Raw genomic sequence first — 18,544 nt, 5'->3', positions numbered from 1 at the left:
TCTTTGTATGAGCAATGCTGAAGGATGACAAAAATAATAAAGTAGACATATACTTGTTCTAAATACCTGAACAATGGGCCTTCCAAATCCCTCCTCCATCTGCCAATGAACACCCATATTTTGCTAGCAATATAATATACAAAAATTTACATGGTCACACGTGGTTAGTTCTTGTCCAATTACTAAAGGTAACAGGGATAATGACTATTGATTGACAAAAGTAGTTAAAGATGTCTCATAAATCTTTTAGCCAATCGACTGGAAGTACAGCTATTACTTTCCTGCTTGTGATTGGTCAGATTTGTCGTAGTGTCTGAGGCCGACATAAGACCTGCAGAGAATAGGTCTGTTCAAGTTTAGAACTAATTGATATTCTAGAAAACAATGACAAAAATATTCTTCATGCCCTAGATATCCCACATGATATGCACTTTAAAGGACCTGTGTTTACTTTACGAAGCCCCGGCAGGGTCACAACACATCACTATGTTTAATTTTGACTCTAATAAATGTTTCGTAAATGATGCCAGCATCCTCTAAGGGGAAAAGTAGTCAAATACAAGAGCTTCCTAGTTAAAATTAAGTAAACTATAGATTAATCCCGACCATCGTAAAGTGGAAGGTAGGCATGCAGGCGCGGGTAAGACAAACTCGGTGCATCTGTACCCCTAGGCAAAAGCACTCTAGTCTCTGAATGTGAAGCCATTTATGAAGTCCTTTACAGCGCACAGTCAAAGAGGTTAATTGAAAAATTTCTTAATGTCATTATGAAAAAAACTAGATTAACCCGAGTTAATTCACTTTATTGTTCAAAATAAAGAGGAATAAGCATTGAACTCACTTGCAAATTTCGAGCATGAATTAGAGGTGAGATGTTGTCTTTAAGGAGTTTGCCAATTTAATTAAGATATGGAAAATTACTTATTGTTCTTCGCCACTAAAGTGCTAGGAATTAACAAGTGCCCGCGCTGCCTGCGCCTTTCATATCTCCGCCATGTGTTTGTTTGTTTAATACCCGTAAGACTCCATCGCTAAATCTTCAGCATTTATTTCACTAATTCATCACTGCGGCAATATGATATGGGCCCCGAACAGCCATTGTAGTCAATCACTAGTGAATAGATGGATTCCAAAAAAAAGGCTTTATTATTAATAGGCAACCATCTGTATTGGTCTCGAAGCCGCAAAACGTATCGACAACGAAAATCTAATTCCTTCCTATCTGCGTAATACCTACCCTGAGTCTTATCATAATCACCTTGACCCAGTATCCAGTGTTGTTTGACCTTTTGCTCTTGTGTCACCGTTTTAGCCCCGGCTAACAATAACACGAACACCTTTCTCCTCTTGTGTCTCCTATAGGAAGTATTACTGAAGAGAGCAGCAGACCTCGTTGAAGCCTTGTACGGAATGCCACACAACAACCAGGCAAGTCATTAATGCATCTCTGAAAATCCATTCAGGAATACGCAATTTAGAGAGCCACAGTGTGCATGGCCTGGCAAGATATCAATACAATCTTATTTGCAATGTATGCCTTTGCCAGCCACCTTAAGGGCAGTGTAATGTGATGAGAAGCACCGAGGGGGGAAAGAAAAGCTTCGTCTTTCCCGTTTTTCTTCTCAGAGCTCGTTTTCCTATCAGAAATGACAATTAGGTGTAAGGTGCCAAAAGCATAAGCAATCATTAAGACGAGAGAGTAACCTTGAACTGGATCCAAAATATACAGTGACTAATAGCAAAGCCTGCAGTAAACCTGCCAAGTAGAGGCAAGAGAAAATATTTGACTAAATTGTAACAGTCATGCCATTGCTCTGAAACAAATGTATATATACTGACAGATTTATTTAGAATAGGTCCGGTTCCTATGCCGTACTGTAATATATTCCTGTGTCTTTTGAGGAAGCGAGACAATACAATGATGTGGCCTCTTTACCGACTGTTCCATACTTCTGATAGGTCCAAACTAGTAGAAGCTATATTTGATGGCTGTTGAGACAAACACGTATGATTACATTGGTAACAATGTCTCCAATTATTGCTGTGTAGGAGATAATCCTGAAACGAGCAGCTGACATTGCTGAAGCATTATACAGTGTGCCACGCAATCACAACCAGATCCCCTCGCTTGCCAACACTCCATCTCACAGCGGCATGATGGGAGTAAACTCGTTCAGCAGCCAGCTAGCAGTTAATGTTTCAGAGACATCGCAAGCTAATGACCAAGGTATGTGGTTACGCAAGACCCAAGTTCATGTACTGCTTATGGTGCTTACTTAATACCTATTCATGTTGGTGACTGGTCAATGATCCTTACCGTCACGCCTTCGAGAAGTAGCCATGTATTGTTTTGTCCATTCTTAGATGCATAGAGTAACTATGTTGGCACTTGTTATGACATTTGAGAAGTCGTAATTAGCTGTCTCGATGTAAAAGATAGATATGGGTAAAAGGTAAGGGTCTAAAGTAACTTAATGTAGGAATATAGAAGTCATTAGAGGGGGAGCGCCACCCAACCTTTTAAAAAAAAAAACAGCCTTTTAGGAGGAAATCAGTGGAACAAACAAGTTGTTGCTTGTCAGTGGTGGCATTTGAAGGTCTCGAAAAGGCTGAAAGTTCATCTTCTATGTTGGTACAAACCAGGAATCAAGCCTGTTGATAATTGCTACTAAGGAGCAACGTGAAAGAAACTGACACAATTGGATCGAAGAAAGCTTTTGTTGGCTGTCTTATAGCCTGCGAGGGAACAACATAGTGTGTGCTCACAGATGATTTAAGCAGGGCTGGTGTGATAAGGTTATCTTAAAGCGTACCAGTTGATAGGGCAGTAAGAGGCATTGTGAAGTAAAGCATGCGTGATCAATAAATCTGTGTAGCATTTGATGTGGATTCACGGGGAAGGAAGCAGAAGTGTCTATTATAAATGATAGTAACATTATCTTTTGTTTGCTGGGTTGCTGTTTCTCACAGTAGGCTACAGTCGTAATACAAGCAGTGTATCACCACGAGGATACGTTCCCAGCAGTACCCCACAGCAGTCCAATTACAACACAGTCAGCAATAGCATGAATGGGTATGGAAACACTGGAATGCCCAATTTAGGAGTTCCTGGCTCACCTGGGTTCCTCAACGGCTCATCCGCCAACTCTCCTTATGGCAGTGAGTGTTCTTCTTAATTCTTCTGCATTCAGCTATTTTCTAATTTGGTTGCTTTTTTTATTATTTGTTTTCAGTTTCAGTTAATTTTTTTTTTTACTTTAAATTTTTTTTTTGCAATTTTTGAGTTACTGGATAAAAGGATGGGTGACTGAAGGCTGGACATTCTGGACAACTGAAATAACGACATAAATGTTGGAGGATAATAATAATAATATGCACCTATACAGTGTCACATTAGTGATGTGGTGCTTACTCTACAAAAAAAAAGGAATTTGTGGAGGATTTTCTTACTATTCTCATGCCATGCTGATAGAAAGAATGTTGTGTGGACAGTGTGAGTGTGGCTCATTGCGATCCATTTACATGACACATCATTGTATATTTTATACAGTATCGTGTCTAGTAGGAGCAACAGAAGGACCCAACTATTAGCCAAAGCCCTTCCATTTGTACTTTAACTTAGAGACCAAAGAGTTAGATACACTTGGAAGCTACAAACATTTGGCACCACTACGACAACCAAGATTGGACCAAGGATTGTCCTCACATGAGATATAGCACCTTAGCACCATAAGCCTATATTAGCAGCAGATCCCTACAATGGGAGCATCCATTTTAGAACCCCCCCTCCCCGAAGATTTCCATGTTGAGAAAACGGCCATTCCATAATTTTCATTTATTTCTATTTTGCACTATTATTATTTTTTTTTACTTTATTTACTGTTCCCAACCTCATAAGGCAAGAACATTAAAGTCTCTTTTTATGTTTTGCCATGAGAGAAGTAGAAAACAACAACAAAACTCTTTTGAGTTCTGATTATTTTTGCTTTATTGCAGTAGTACCGTCAAGTCCTACAATGGCAGCCTCCTCGGTCACCCTCCCTTCAAACTGTAGCAGTACACACGGCATTTTCTCATTCTCACCTGCAAATGTCATCTCTGCAGTAAAACAAAAGAGTGCGTTCGCTCCAGTCGTCAGGCCCCAAGCTTCCCCTCCACCATCCTGCACTAGTGCAAATGGTAATGGACTTCAAGGTGAGTTGAGCTTCAAATGAGAATTTTTTTTTTTGTTGAAATTTAACCACTTTCAGCTCATGTGAAAACTTTGATTAAACTACTAAATCCCCTACCTAAACCCATTTCATTTCTGGTACGGTAGTCCGCCAGTCTAATGAACTCCAATGGGCTGCCTTGTTGCCAATACTTTTTTTACAAACTTTAGGCTACATTCATACAACGTCGAAACGAAGGCCATTTTTGGACAGCTGTAATTTAATGTTAAAAGTTATCTGCAAATAGTGTTCATGCTCCTTAATTGTGGCCATTTCTTGGCATTAAATGACGGCTGTCCAAAAAAAGTCCATCATTTCGAAGTTGGGTTAACATGGCCCTACTATGCTTCTGCTTGACACCATTGATGTAATGCATAACATTGGCTTGGCAACAAAGTACCCAGATCTAGCAATTGACACGATGTCTGCACTGCTAGAGGAGTATATGGGTCCCTCTTGTACAAAAGGTGTGCGCAATGATTTTTCATGCCAGCAACACCGATTTAGTAATGAGTATATTTTTGTTGTTTACATTATTCCATACAGCATGACATCATCATAAATGGGTGAAAATGACATCATCAGCAGTTAAATCATGGCATAGAAATATCTTCCGCTACTTCTCTGCCATAAATTAAGCCATCCATGGTTTCCCGTATCTTTTAGCTATCATGGTGATGTGTTGATGTTTTGCCATTCCTTGATTCCCTTACATACGAATCCATTTCCTTGCCACAATTTTCTAAATGTCTGAAAAATTTCTCACTAGAGTCTTGACCGTCCATGATATATATGATAGTGTTCAATGCTGTAAGATATATCAAGTATGTTTCTTATTTTTCAGACATGTATTATACTACCACATTCCAAAAATGTTGAAATTCGTAAAGCTAGAACCAGTGCTGCATAATGTGAGACATTTTCATCTTTTAATGTTTCATAAAAATTGAGATGTTTGTTATTTTACTAAATACCAACATCCCTCCCTCCTTCCAGTAGAATGGAATAAAAGATATTTAAATCAGTATAAATTAAACATAAATGGTCTAAAATGTGACATTTGAAAAACTAACCATTCACAAAAAGCTTAATAACAATTGATGTGGCAAAAAAAAACTATTCCTAAAAAGAAAAATCCTATAGGATTTATGTTCCTGATATAAAATTACTATGTATTGTGAATATTGACTTCTTAAAGAAACACTGTATCCAAAAACACAGCGATAATTTCTATCTGAGTAACAGTCTGAACATATGTTATTTCTCAAAATATTTTTAAATGTAGAATCTGGAGAGGAAGATGGTTGGGGAGGGTATACTACATGTATAGGAAGTGGCATCTCTGTCCTTTTTCCATTGGGCGTTTGCTTTGAGAATGGCACAAAACACCAGAGACTTCATGATTCAAAATGTATGTACAATAAAACCATAGTATCAATAGATATAATGATAGAGTCCTTATCCTGACTTGCATGATGTCCCAGTTCAGTTGCTTAATGTGCGCCCAGAACCTACACACAGGAATTTTTAAAAATTTTGAAAAAAATTCTTGGCCAAAGCAATCAAATTTCAAAAGAATTCCCACTGGGGAACCAATGGAGTCAATGGAGGAGACATGTAAGAGCCAATGCAAATATAAACAGTGGAATTGCCTTCATTGATCAGTCTGATTACAGATTTTTGGAAGAGTAAAGACCTGACTGCTTATTATGGGCAACTACTCCTCTTCCTTTGCATTAGCTTGTATAACACCCCCATGACCCAACAAAAAACGAATCCTTGTCTTGAAATCCAAGCCTTTCTTATGTGTAGGTGCCTGGTGCTTCATAAATATGAACCAATTAATTATTTAATATAGATATCTGTAAAGTTTTATGAATTTTTTTATTAAAATGTTGTATGAATTTATAAATTTAAAAATGGATAAAAGTAGAACCTTTAGAACAGAAAGATAACTGTTTCCCATGAAATACACTTTAGTCTGGAACTATCTCAACTGTCTAAAGTGTATGGGGGGGACCTCCTGACTATTATCTGTTGGGGGAGACAGAAGGATCGGGCATGTTGGGTTTTGGCTTACCCCATCTTTTTCCAGGGGTAAGCCAAACACGTATGGGGAACACATCAACTGAACATTCACGTATGGGGGCATTGAGATAGCTTTGGCTGAAATAACATTCAGCCAACAGCGATTGAAGGTGTATTTCTACAGAGTGGTCATTTGCTCTGTATCCCCTACCATGGAGCCAATAACCAAAAATAGCTCATGCACTGGCATATCCAACCCATGTATGTAATACATGGATGTCCATTATTTGATACTAGTGGTCACTTCAATGTCTAAATGTCTGGATGAAGTTTCCATTGTCAATTATAACCAAATGCCAGGGGTTTCTTTATGGGACAACACCTTTAAATAGGTGGATTTATAATATATGTAATGTACCCTCACAAGAAAAACATATATATATCTCCACGGGAAAAGAGATTGAATCTATCACCAACACTCTTCTTCCTTGCATTTAATTGCTCTTTCTCCATCCTATATCTGATTAGAAAATCATCTAGTCCATATTAAGCTCCTATGTGGCACATTAATAAACCACTTTATTTTTGGATGCGGAAAATGCTAAACATGGCCCATTTTTCAATAACAATTATTACGATTCTCACAAAGTGCCAAACGATAATTATTTCCCCTATCCAACGTTAGAGTAAATTTGTATACATGCGAGACATAAGTCTTATCAGCCATAAACTGGTAACAGTATTCCTAAAACAAATTAATATTGTTGGGATTAATGAACTGAGAAATTGAAGCTTAGATCACTACATAAGCAAATTTATTAATGTTACACATAAATTAGTGAGGGGAAAAATAAGTTTTAATGAAAGAAAGGCAAAAATGTATTGATGGCAATTGTTCATCTCCAACCTCGTTTCATTATTAGGATTTGTAGGGTTAGGGATCTTCTTCTTCTTAATAATTCTGCATGATAAAGCGTAAAAAAAATTCTGTAAAAATATATATATATCAAAAAACAGGTTCTCCCGAGGGGCCAGAGCAGTAAGAAAATAAAAAGAGCCCTGGCTCATAAGATTTTAATTTAGAACTAGAGAAATGTCTGGTCCTGGCTGGTGAGTGAGTTGGCTTCATCTGACATTACCAGTACTGACCATGTTGTTTTTCAGCTGTCAACATGACCAGTCTCCTGGGAGTCTGGGCCACTGTTTGCTATTAGCAAAACGCTAAGAGAAATATCATATGTGGGAGGCAGGGTGTTTTGCACCAAAATGTCAGAACACTCTCCTTGCTTAAATGTCCTTCTTCTTTGTTACATTATAAGACTTAAGACATTAGCCTAGGTGTTTAGCAGCGTAAAATAGACGCCAATTTCTCCACGCCAATTTCTCTATTTTTAATGCATATTACTTAAATAAAAAAAGTAAGATGATTTGCAGATATTTGTTCTTATGCTGCCTTATGGTTGGGCACCACCTTATCCCCGTAGGACCATAAGCCCACGCACATGGCTGTATTATAGATCTGTGTTCTATGGATCTGTAATATAGTGATTAAAGACTATATATCCATGCCTTTTTAATCATAAATAATATGTTGGAAACTGCCATATGGTCCCATGAATGTCATTATTATGGAGATATTCTCTCATAGGCATAGAGGGTAACATGTACTATCATTGCGCCTCTGGCGTATGCCAGAGAAAAGGCGCAAATTTGCCCCTTCTCCCTGATGTATGCCAGTCGTATCCCCCACTTGCCTGATGGGCGGGCAGGGGGCATGGCAAGGTCGGGGGGATGTGTAGGCATCGCAGGGTGAGGAGCAGGTGTAGATTCGCTGCGTAGAGCTGGCCAGGTTTGCTAAAAGGCGTGTGCCTCTTAGTAAATACAGCCAGGAAAAAGGGGACAGGGCTTAGTTTAAGACCAGCGTACTCATATGTCAGTTTTCATAAATGCCCCTCAGAGTGTCTATTAGAGATGAGCACAACTCAAGCATGTTTGAGTCTGATCACTCGGCATTTGATTACCGGTGGCTGAAGAAGTTGGATGCGACCCTGAGGAGTCTGGGAAAAAATAGATACAGGAAGAGGCTGTATCCATGTTTTCCTAGACTCCATAGGATCGCATCCAACTTTGATAAGACTTGAGCATGCTTGAGTTGGGCTCATCTCATCTGCTGTTTTACCTTTAGGGTTCACACTTTTGGAAATGAACCAAAATATTGAAAAAATTTAATGTTATGATAAATTCATGATACATGGAGATGGGCCTAATCCTTATCCATGACCTTAGCCAAGATTAAGCATACAGTCTGTAAATTTACTTCTGTCAGAAAATTGTGTAGATGGTCAAACATGACCAAAATTTTTATCTGTATCTAATGAAAGATAAAAATTAGCTTTCTTATTTATTAGATTGAGAGCTTCCAAAGATCCAAAAACATCCCAATGTAAGAATCTAAGGGCAGTCACATGCCACAGACTATGTTTATAGGCTCTGTTGAATCCCACTGGTGAGCATGTCCCACAAGATCAGTAGACCCAGATCATGAAGTAGTTTGGACTACTGCCTCTAATTTCTCAATCCCACACTTTTCCCCCCAAAACTGGAGAATAAAGGTGGCCATGCACCTTTAATAACTGTTGGCTGAACGACGGTTTGGTCAAGTTATCTCTCCCGTCTTGCTCATACACATGAACGTTCAGCACAGCCGAACGTTACTCTATGGGGAGGGTAAGTCGCAGCCAGACTGCTCTGGCTGCAGCTTATCTCTCCGGCAACAAATTGGTTGTATGCGTTTATGAGGACCTTAACTCTATAGGGTATAAAATCTATCAAAGTCACCAATACATCTGCAAATTAAAACCAAATGGCAGCAAAATTCTGCAAATCAGCTTACAGAAACATAAAATTTGAAAAACTAAAAACTAAAAGTAGACTCCCCTCTAAAATATTCATTCAATCTTTAGGACTTTCACTGAAAAGTAGAGAACGTGTAGGCCTGTTAAGCTAATGTAATCTTTCCTCTTTTCTTCTAGCTATGTCGGGTCTTGTAGTTCCACCAATGTAAAGTCACTTTTGTCTACTTGCTTGTAGCATCAAGCTTCAGAAGAAAGCTTCAGGGGACACATTTAGTGTATTAAGGAGTACTGACGGAAACCAGTCTCTTCAGAACAAAAACCACCGAGAAGCAAAATGCTACAAACTCTTTGTTTTACAAAGATTTTATTTGAACTTACTAGAACTCGACCTGCAAAAAGATCGACTTCTTCATGAACAATTCCATTTTGTCGACTGAACTTTTCTCATATTTTTCACCTTTCTCAATCCTGAAGAAGATGGGGAAAAAAGCGACGCCTATTTTGTACAAAGTTTCTGATTATGTCTTGGCTATGTCTAGTACTTGCTCTATGTTGGGACAAAAGCGTTGTGGATGCACCGTTCCGAATTATCATGAAACACTGATGAAAAATGCCTCAGAACATTTTTCGAGTACTCATTATTGGACTCACAATGGTTGTGTATCTCTATAATGTGAAATATTTTTTTGTGGTGAAAAAGGGGGCCAAGGAGGTTTGAGCCATCAAACTGGAAAAAAATAAAAATATATGAATCATTTAAATTTGGGGGGAGGGGTAAAAGGGGAAACTTGGGCGGGGAAAGGGTTTATCATTGCTTAACTTCATCTTAATGAAATGGAACTTTGTAACTTATTGTAGTTAGGAATTGTAACTTTGATATTGAATTCTCTTGCCTTCAACAAGCACACTGACAGAGGGAGATGCTACTGTCTGTTGGTTCCAATATACTTCCACTGCTAGAGCTTCCTGTTAAGCAAGTGTGACCTGCATCATTTTTTTCAACTTCTTGCTCGCACTGTATACTATTGCATTCTTAGGCTACTGTGAAGTCTATGTTTCTTGTACCAGAAAATTGTCCTTTTGACTTCTAGAACCTTATTCCCTAATGTGTTTTGTATGTGGTTATAAAATTGTAGACTTTTGTGATTTTGCCAAAGTTGTAGCTAAATATTTATACACTTGTCTTGAATTTTTTTTTTCCAGATCCACTTAAAATATTTGAGAGCCTATTTTATTCCCTATGAATTTCGATAGGGAGTAAAATAATCTTGACACTTTCTTTCACGTGAACACTTGCAGTCACTAAGGGAATTTATTTTGTAACATATCAATTATAAATATTGTATTTATCTTTGAAATTTTGTATATTGCTTTCCATTGTTTTATTTTTGTTCTTGTATGTATGTATTATTATTATTATAATTATTGTTTTTTTTTTTTTTTTTTTACGTTGGGCTGGTGTTGACGTGCTGAGAAAAAAACAGCATTAAGCCAAGAAAGGTTGCCTTCATACTGTATGTTCTTTTTAATGAATCATGGTGTCCATAAATTTCATTTGTACTTTCAGAAATGTGCTATTGTTTAAACTTTCTGTCCTTTTTTTTTGTTTTTGTTTTTTATTTTGAGAAAAAGTCAAATTCATTCTTTATTTTTATATTATTTTTAAGTTATCTGAACAAATGATTTTTTGGAATAAAAGTTGTTTGTTGTATAGTCAAAAACAAAAAATTGTGCCACATGGCTGTAATTAATATTAGTAGAACAAAATGTGCATGATTATCCAACCACGAATACGATGGGCTTCGCGGTTGTATGTTTATTTTATTTTTTTTTTGTTTTGTTTGTTTTTTGTTTTAATTTTTTTTTTTTTTTTATAGAATGTAAAAATCATTTTAGCTGCCACTCATAAGACTTGCCACATAGTTAAAATAAAAAGAAAAAAAAAAGTGCTTACTGGACAAATTCAGAGGCCGAAAATATAAAAATCACAACTGATATTTTGATTAAAAAAAAAAAAGTTTGCCACATTAGTTTCTCTGATGCCTTAAAGTTATTTTCTTTAGAAAAATAAAAAAAAATATTTTGTGCTATTTATCACAGGCTTACACCATGATTTCTGATCATCACATCACAACGATGATTTCTGGTGTAAAACGAACAATGAAATAGAGAAAAAAAAGCACAATCCTGGTATAAAATGATGTCACTCCTTTTCTGCATCTGTCTTCTGCTGCACTCTGCACTCCCAAAACTCATGCACTGTTTATAGGTTTCATACAAAAGTCACGGTAATACTCAACTTTTTATATATTTTTAATGGAAATCTTTTGTAGCCAGTCCCAGTAGCTGAGACTTTTTAATTGGAAAGAAGTCCTTGGTAATCAATACAACTTATTAGTGCCAAAATCGTAGTTTGTAAAAGGTGTTGGACAGGTTAATATTTCTTTTGTTTTTCTTTGCACTATAGGCATTGCTATTACAGCGGTGTGAAAACTTTTGCAAACTGCAGCAGAATTAAAAAATTTCTACCCAAAAAGGAGAGACATTTTATTTTAATTTCTAGGCAAAACGCATATTAACAATGTGTTGTCGAATAGTGGAAGCTATGGCGTGACACGGACTTGAGATGCTTTGCACATTTACGTTATAAAAAAAGCCGATAGGCTGAGCTAAATGGGAAAAATCTAGACACTTTTAAAAAAATAAAAATAAAAAGAAAAAAGCCTCATTTTTATTTTGTATAGGAAAGGTTCAAATAAAGAAAAAAAAAGAGGTCATGTGTACATGTTAAAAAACAAAAAAACATTTGCAAGTTATTTCATTAATGCAATCTGTTTGTGTTCTAGATTAGTTAGTCTATTCACACATTGTCTCCAGAATGAACGCTTCACTAAATGGTAGATCTTACTGTTAAAGACCCTACAATAAGATTGTTTTATCTGTACATTTTTTTCAGATATTTAACTGTATAAAATGTTCATTTTACACAATATTTAATTAAAGTATTTCTTGTCTGTGAATTTCACTTTTTAGTAATTTTATCTGAAGTTTGATTATTAAAAAAATCTTGCGAAACACCAAAAAGGAAGAGAACGTTGGGGGTTTCTTTTATGCAAGTATTACTTCTCTGATTTAGAAACCAAATATAAAAATCAAAGGGTCATGTAGGGAAAGTGTCAATGCAACATCCATGTGGAGAACCCTAAAAATTGTGCAAGCAAAAATTCCTAATATAAACATAGATGGATATTGCATACGCGAACCATTCCACAACTGAACCGAAAACGGTGATGTTTGTCTCCAACTCTTTTTCAGTCCTTGTGTTCATTACCCACATTCTTGTTTGCTAAAGGTGACAATTTACTTTTAGGCTATGTTCACACAATAGGCGGCCATCTATTGATAATGGCGGCTGCAAATAATGGTTATGATCCTTATTTGCGGCCATCATTATCGCTAGATGGCCGCCTTTTCTAACTAAATGACAGTTCATTCCTGTAGTGAGAACAAAGCCTGAACAACGGTTTCTCAAACAATTGTTTGTCCGATAGTTATGTTCCCGATACTCTCTATACACCTCCTGGGTTCCTGGTAGGGATGGTCTGAACCTGCTGAGGTTCGGGTTTGTACGAACCCGGACTCTCGGCAATGATTCCCGCTGTCTTAAACCTCCGTGAAGAGAGTGGATACAGCTGGAGGACCGCCTGGAAAACCGGGATACAGCCACTGCCATAGGCTGTATCCCAGTTTTCCAGGCAGTCTTCCCGCTGTATCCACCCTCTGCACGGAGGTTTAAGACAGTGGGAATCATTGCCGAGAGTCCAGGTTCGTACGAACCCGAACCTCAGCAGGTTCGGACCATCCCTAGTTCCTGGGTTCCTTGGTAGCAGCTTATCAATCCCAGAATAAAAGGGCTGGACGAGAGAAAATCAACTCTTCTCTGCACCAACAGCATCTGTCAGTGGGGAGTATGGAGGGCCCTATGCAGCTTATACTGTTGGCTGAACCCTCCAATAAAGGTGTAGGGACACCTTTAGGGTATATTCGCACACCATCAAAATGACGGCCGTTTTTATTGGAGGGCTGCCATTTAACTGCAGATAATGGCTGTTATTTAAAAAATGATGGGTGTTATGATGGACCTCTAATAAAAATGGCCGTCATTTTGATGGTGTGGGAACATAGCCTTAGGCTGGGTTTACGCATAGTGGGGGATTTATCAAAGTGGTGTAAAGTTCAACTGGCTCAGTTGCCCCTTTTCATTCTCAAGATTCTTTGGAAAATGATAGATAAATCTGTTTGGATGCTAGAGGAAACTGAGCCAGTTTTACTTTACACCAGTTTGATAAATAACCTACAGTATAAAGGTGACGTTCAGCTAATATTGTCTATTAACATAAGAAGTCCATGATAGGTTGGGTTTCTTCTACGGTGTCTAAATTTGAGAAACAAGTGATTACTATTATTATTTGTAAAGCACCCATAAGTCCATAGCGTTATACAAGTATTAGGGGGTGACAAACAGAACATTACAAAATCAAAACACGTTACATAAATAGGGTAAATGGCAGACTGGTACATGGGGATGGAGGACCCTGCCTACAAGTAAAACAAGGTAAGGGGAGGGAGACAGAAGGTAAAAGGCAGCCAGTTAAAGCGTGATGCAGAATTATTGTAGGCTGTAGCCTAGTCTAAAGAGATGGGTTTTCAGGTTACTTTTGAAGGTCTTGATGGTGGATGAGAGCCGGATGTGTCGGGCTAGAGAGTTCCAGAGTTTGGGGGAGGCCTTGGCAGAATCCTGAAGGCAGTTGTGTGAGGTATGCACAAGGGGAGAGCACAAATGAAGGTCATTGGAGGATCAGAGGTTGCGTGAGGGAGGTAGCGGGATATCAGGTCAGAGATGTACGGAGGGGACAGGTTGTGGATGGCCTTGTATGTCATGGTCAACAATTTAAAATGAATCTGGTGGGCAATGGGGAGCCAGTGAAGGGATTGGCAGAGGGGAGAGGCAGAAACAGAGGAAGGGGAAAGGTGGAATAGTCGGGAAGCAGAGTTAAGGTTAGAGGGTGTTAGATGGAAGACCCAAGAGGAGGATATTACAGTAGTCCAAGCGGGAAATTATGAGAGTATGTACCAGCAGTGATTGATCACCTTAACCGCAGCCTTTGTATCCTTTTTTTTCTTCTGTTTGTTTCTTTCTTTCTTTTTCTTATAGCATTTGTTATTTTTTTCTAGTAAAAAAACAAAATTACATTTTTTAATTGATGTGCATTGCCCATAACTTTTTTTTTTGTTTTTTAGTTTTTATTGGTAGCATTTTTGGGATAGAGAGGACTTTTTGGATTCCTTTTTCTTTCATATTTTCTGGAATGCGAGGTGCCTCCAGAACAACAATGCTAAGTAATTTCTGTGAACAGTGTTTATTGTGCTAAATAAATAACATTTTTCCCCATGTGGCAATAATAACTATCTTAATTTTTTGCGGTGTGTTTATACTTTTTTTATGGAAAATGAGAAAATGATGGCGATTTGATTTTTTAAAATATATTTTTTATAAATGTTGAAATTGTAAAATTATGACTTTTGGGGGGAGTTTACTTTGCCATCATTTGCACAGTGCACTGCAATACACTACATTGCAGTGAACTCTCAAACTGTCAATGTCCCACTATAACCTGCCATAGTCAGTAGTGGGAATCCTATTATAGAAGCCATGGATGTTTTTAAAATTTATCTAGGTGGTTAAAAGCTAGCTCCAATGCTTGTCTCTGACTGTGGCTGTCAGCTGCCAAGCAAATTCAGATTGGCTAGATCAGTGATCAGCCATCTAATGTTTATAGACAACTTCATGCAATGGCCTCAAGGCTGATGGTGTAGTAGACGAGATATTTTTATCCATCGATTTCTATAGAATATCCTCTATATCTCGGACCTCAGGTTTCAATTTAAAAATTGCAACAAGAGTTAAAACTGAACACTACTTCAAGTATATATTTAGCAATACATATGTCTTGCTATTGATCGGTGGAAAGCAGTTACTTTGCCTAGTCCTTAAGGCAGCAGATGTTATGTGATGTAGGGATAATCCACTTTTTCTCCTCTTACAGATTACCAAATAGTGAAACAATGGATGACAGTCTGTCCGTCTCTGTAATGTAAACCTTGAATCAGAGTAAATGCGCTTGACATACCTACGAGCAAGGAGGAGGGCAAAATAACCGTATAATATTAATATACGCCGTAATGCAAGTATAATCTTATGCCCAATTTAAGTGAGTAAAAAAAAAAAAAAGGAAAGAAGAAGAAAAAACATTGGACCCTAAGGGCTCTGAGTCAGACTCCTGTGGTGATACGCTTGATATAGGTGTATAGGGACTGCACCTCCCTATCCCCCCTTGTAACATAGTGATTCCTCTGAGAACTGTGTATAGTGTATTGACAGTGGAGCCAAGCGGAAGGCCTCTGCCTATTTATTTTAGTGTTATGCTGACTGAACCTGTTCTCCTGTTTAGAATACCAGAATATTTTGAATACAATTCCTCATATCCTAAAATGTCCAGGCCAAGGTGGAGAAATGAATTTGCTATCCTGCGGATCATGAGCCTAATGCAAAAGGACCCTGCATTTACCATATGTAATTTATTAAACTGGTGTCTTTATAGGTAGCGGAGGAGCCTGTAGACTGCATGGGCACTAGGCACCCAAGGTAATAGAGCGCCCTGACCTATCATCTACCACCTATAATACTGGTTTCATTTACGATGGTAAAGTAACTTTTGGAACGACTTAAGAACCATGGTCTTGGTCATAACCAATAACCCACTAATAGTCACTATTACAACGCCCATAGCAGTTGCTTGCCACCCAGGACATAAGATTTAGTGTTAAGTGAACTTTTGGGTTTGGCGATGTTTGTCGGAACCCAAACACTTGCCATTTGACTCCTGGTGGCTGGAGAAATTGGATGCAGCCCTAGGGAGCCCTGGAAAATGTGGATACAGCCTATGGCCTAAAGCTGTATTCGTGTTTTCCAGGCAACCCTAAGGTGGCATCCAACTTTTTCAGATGCCAGGAGTCAAATGGCAAGTGTTTGGGTTCCAACGACATCGGCAAATCCGAACTTTCCACAAGTTAACTCAACACTAATCAGACCCTTGTCTCATGTAGCTCAACCTACAGTTATGGAATTATATTATTCACCTATAAAGATGTTAAAACTGGAAGCGCATAATCTTTTGTCTAATCTGGACACTGTCATTGGCGTCAGGAATAAGCTTTATCTTATATAATTGAATGATATGGTAATAGGGTTTCTCATATCACAATCTTACATGGTCACCAGATTACCACACTGCTGAGACTAAATAGGACTTCTGGATATAATCAATACATATAGAGGTGTAACCAGCAACAGGGAATCAATATTATCAGAAAATAACTAATATAACCAATAGTCACCAAGGCCGAGACCTGTCTACATGTACAGTAAGCCTTCTCGCAAATGGATTTTTACCAGTTTTAATAAAAAATTGATTTATTCTTCAGTTTCTATGTTTATAGATACATGGAAAATAACTGAACATGAAAAATGAAAGTAACCATCAAATATTTTGATAATGTTTAAGCTATATACATGAATGACATGAGTATATAGATAGATACATAAATTTATACATAGCAGACCATAGAAGATTAACAATAGAATACAATCAAAAAGTCTGCGGGTCACGCGGCGGCCCGCAGCTCAATTCAAAACAAAGGAGTCAGGGGCCGATCTGGAGAACTCAAGGAGGCACTGAGGTCAGACCCCCTGCGTTCTCCTACTTGTCCCCTATCATGTGGATAGGAGACCAGGGGACAAGTAATGTTAAATCGGAAAAACCCATTAAGGTGGAATTGATTAAAGGGGTTTGCCACTTTATAATAAAATAGTTTAGTGTACAGTATTAGTAAGTGTACGCACTGTATACACTGACAGCAGCTCCCTGTGTATCTAAAATTGGGCTCTTCTCCTCCAGACTGGGCTGCCCTGCTCTGTGGTGATTCTGTCCATAAGATGGCTTCTTTGTCCACCACTGAGTCTGTATATGTGTATGGGGAACACTGTGGGGCGTTGCATGGTCACATGCTGCTCCATGTCAGCCATCTTATGGACAGAATCACCACAGAGCAGGACAGCACAGCCTGGAGGAGGGGAGTCCGATATTAGCTCTATGAGGTACACAGGGAGCTGCTGTCAGTAAGTGCTGTGAGTACACCTACTAATACTATACACTGAGCAATGTTACTGTGGCCAACCCCTTAAAGTATTTTAATATTGAAAAGAATGATGACCATAGCAGGTGCCTGCACCGATACATAAGTCTGCAGTGTTTCAAACTTTGCTCCCTACTGATTCTGCCTGACCAAACTGATATTTTATGTGTTTGGAAAGAGAGAGGGGGTAAACCTACTGCCAGACACCTTTGCCATCAGCGTATTTAAATATTGAACATATATATATATAAATAAATATATATATATATATATATATATATATATATATATATATATATATACATATACCAACAAAACACAACAATCACTGAACTCAGGGAGAACAGTGAAAAATTCCAATGGAGTACTCATTTACGAGTCTCCATTGATTGTCCCATACAAAATTTGAATATGCAAAAAAGGGGCCATGGAGCCTCAGTTACCAGTCTCAGAACACGGGAATAGCCAGATATCCCTCTCTCCAGAGAAGGAAGCCCATTGCCAAGGGGCAATGAAACAGACCAACAAAACACAGCAATCACTGAACTCAGGGAGAACAGTGAAAAATTCCCTGAGTTCAGTGATTGTTGTGTTTTGTTGGTCTATTTATCATTGCCCCAGTAGCCAGAATCCTGCTCCACACTGACGAGGGGCAAATACCCCGAAACTGCAGTCTGTGGATGGATGCCTAGCCTTGGTAACCCTTGTCTTATGTCGTTATACTCGCCACAGAGTTAGACTTTGACTCACAGGGGTCACCCTGGTGTTTCCCTATTTAGGTGCCAAAGCTCGCTACAGAGTGAGGACCTGAGGGACTACGTATCAGGGTGGTTTGGTGCTCTCCCCACTAGGAGGCACCCCTTGGCAATGGGCTTCATTCTCTGGAGAGAGGGATATCTGGCTATTCCCGTGTTTTGAGACTCGTAACTGAGGCTCCACGGACCCCCTTTTTTTGCATATATATATATATATATATATATATATATATATATATGACACTGGATGGGGGGAAGACTAAGCTTTATTTTCCTGTGGATAAAGGATAAGTGTTTTAACATATAAAAACATAGATAGATAGATAGATAGATAGATAGATAGATAGGAGATAGATAGATAGATAGATGCGGTTCAGGGAAGAAACAGAGTGCTGCACCTCACACCTATGGCTGATACTAGTGCCGCTAGGCTAAATAA

The 18,544-nt window shown here is 38.3% G+C and overlaps 1 protein-coding gene across 10 annotated transcripts in view; it reads left to right on the top strand.

The window, feature by feature from the left end:
• EBF3 (EBF transcription factor 3) overlaps window positions 1-10,681 on the top strand; it is a 135,172-nt gene extending 124,491 nt beyond the window's left edge. For 2 of the 10 annotated variants that reach the window (XM_069980062.1, XM_069980052.1), the window contains exons 12-17: window positions 1,363-1,428; window positions 2,050-2,227; window positions 2,971-3,159; window positions 3,997-4,194; window positions 5,497-5,622; window positions 9,272-10,681. In XM_069980062.1, the coding sequence (XP_069836163.1) occupies window positions 1,363-1,428; window positions 2,050-2,227; window positions 2,971-3,159; window positions 3,997-4,194; window positions 5,497-5,622; window positions 9,272-9,303 (789 nt within the window). In that variant the 3' untranslated portion in view covers window positions 9,304-10,681. Of the gene's footprint in view, window positions 1-1,362; window positions 1,429-2,049; window positions 2,228-2,970; window positions 3,160-3,996; window positions 4,195-5,055; window positions 5,123-5,496; window positions 5,623-9,271 lie in introns of those variants that run through there. The other 8 variants (XM_069980057.1, XM_069980053.1, XM_069980060.1 and 5 more) reach the window with 5 other exon arrangements.
• Window positions 10,682-18,544: the final 7,863 nt, after the last annotated feature.

The sequence above is a fragment of the Dendropsophus ebraccatus genome, chromosome 8, assembly GCF_027789765.1.
Source record: "Dendropsophus ebraccatus isolate aDenEbr1 chromosome 8, aDenEbr1.pat, whole genome shotgun sequence".
NCBI classification, from domain to species: domain Eukaryota; kingdom Metazoa; phylum Chordata; class Amphibia; order Anura; family Hylidae; genus Dendropsophus; species Dendropsophus ebraccatus.
This window is presented reverse-complemented; position numbering and strand designations above follow the sequence as displayed.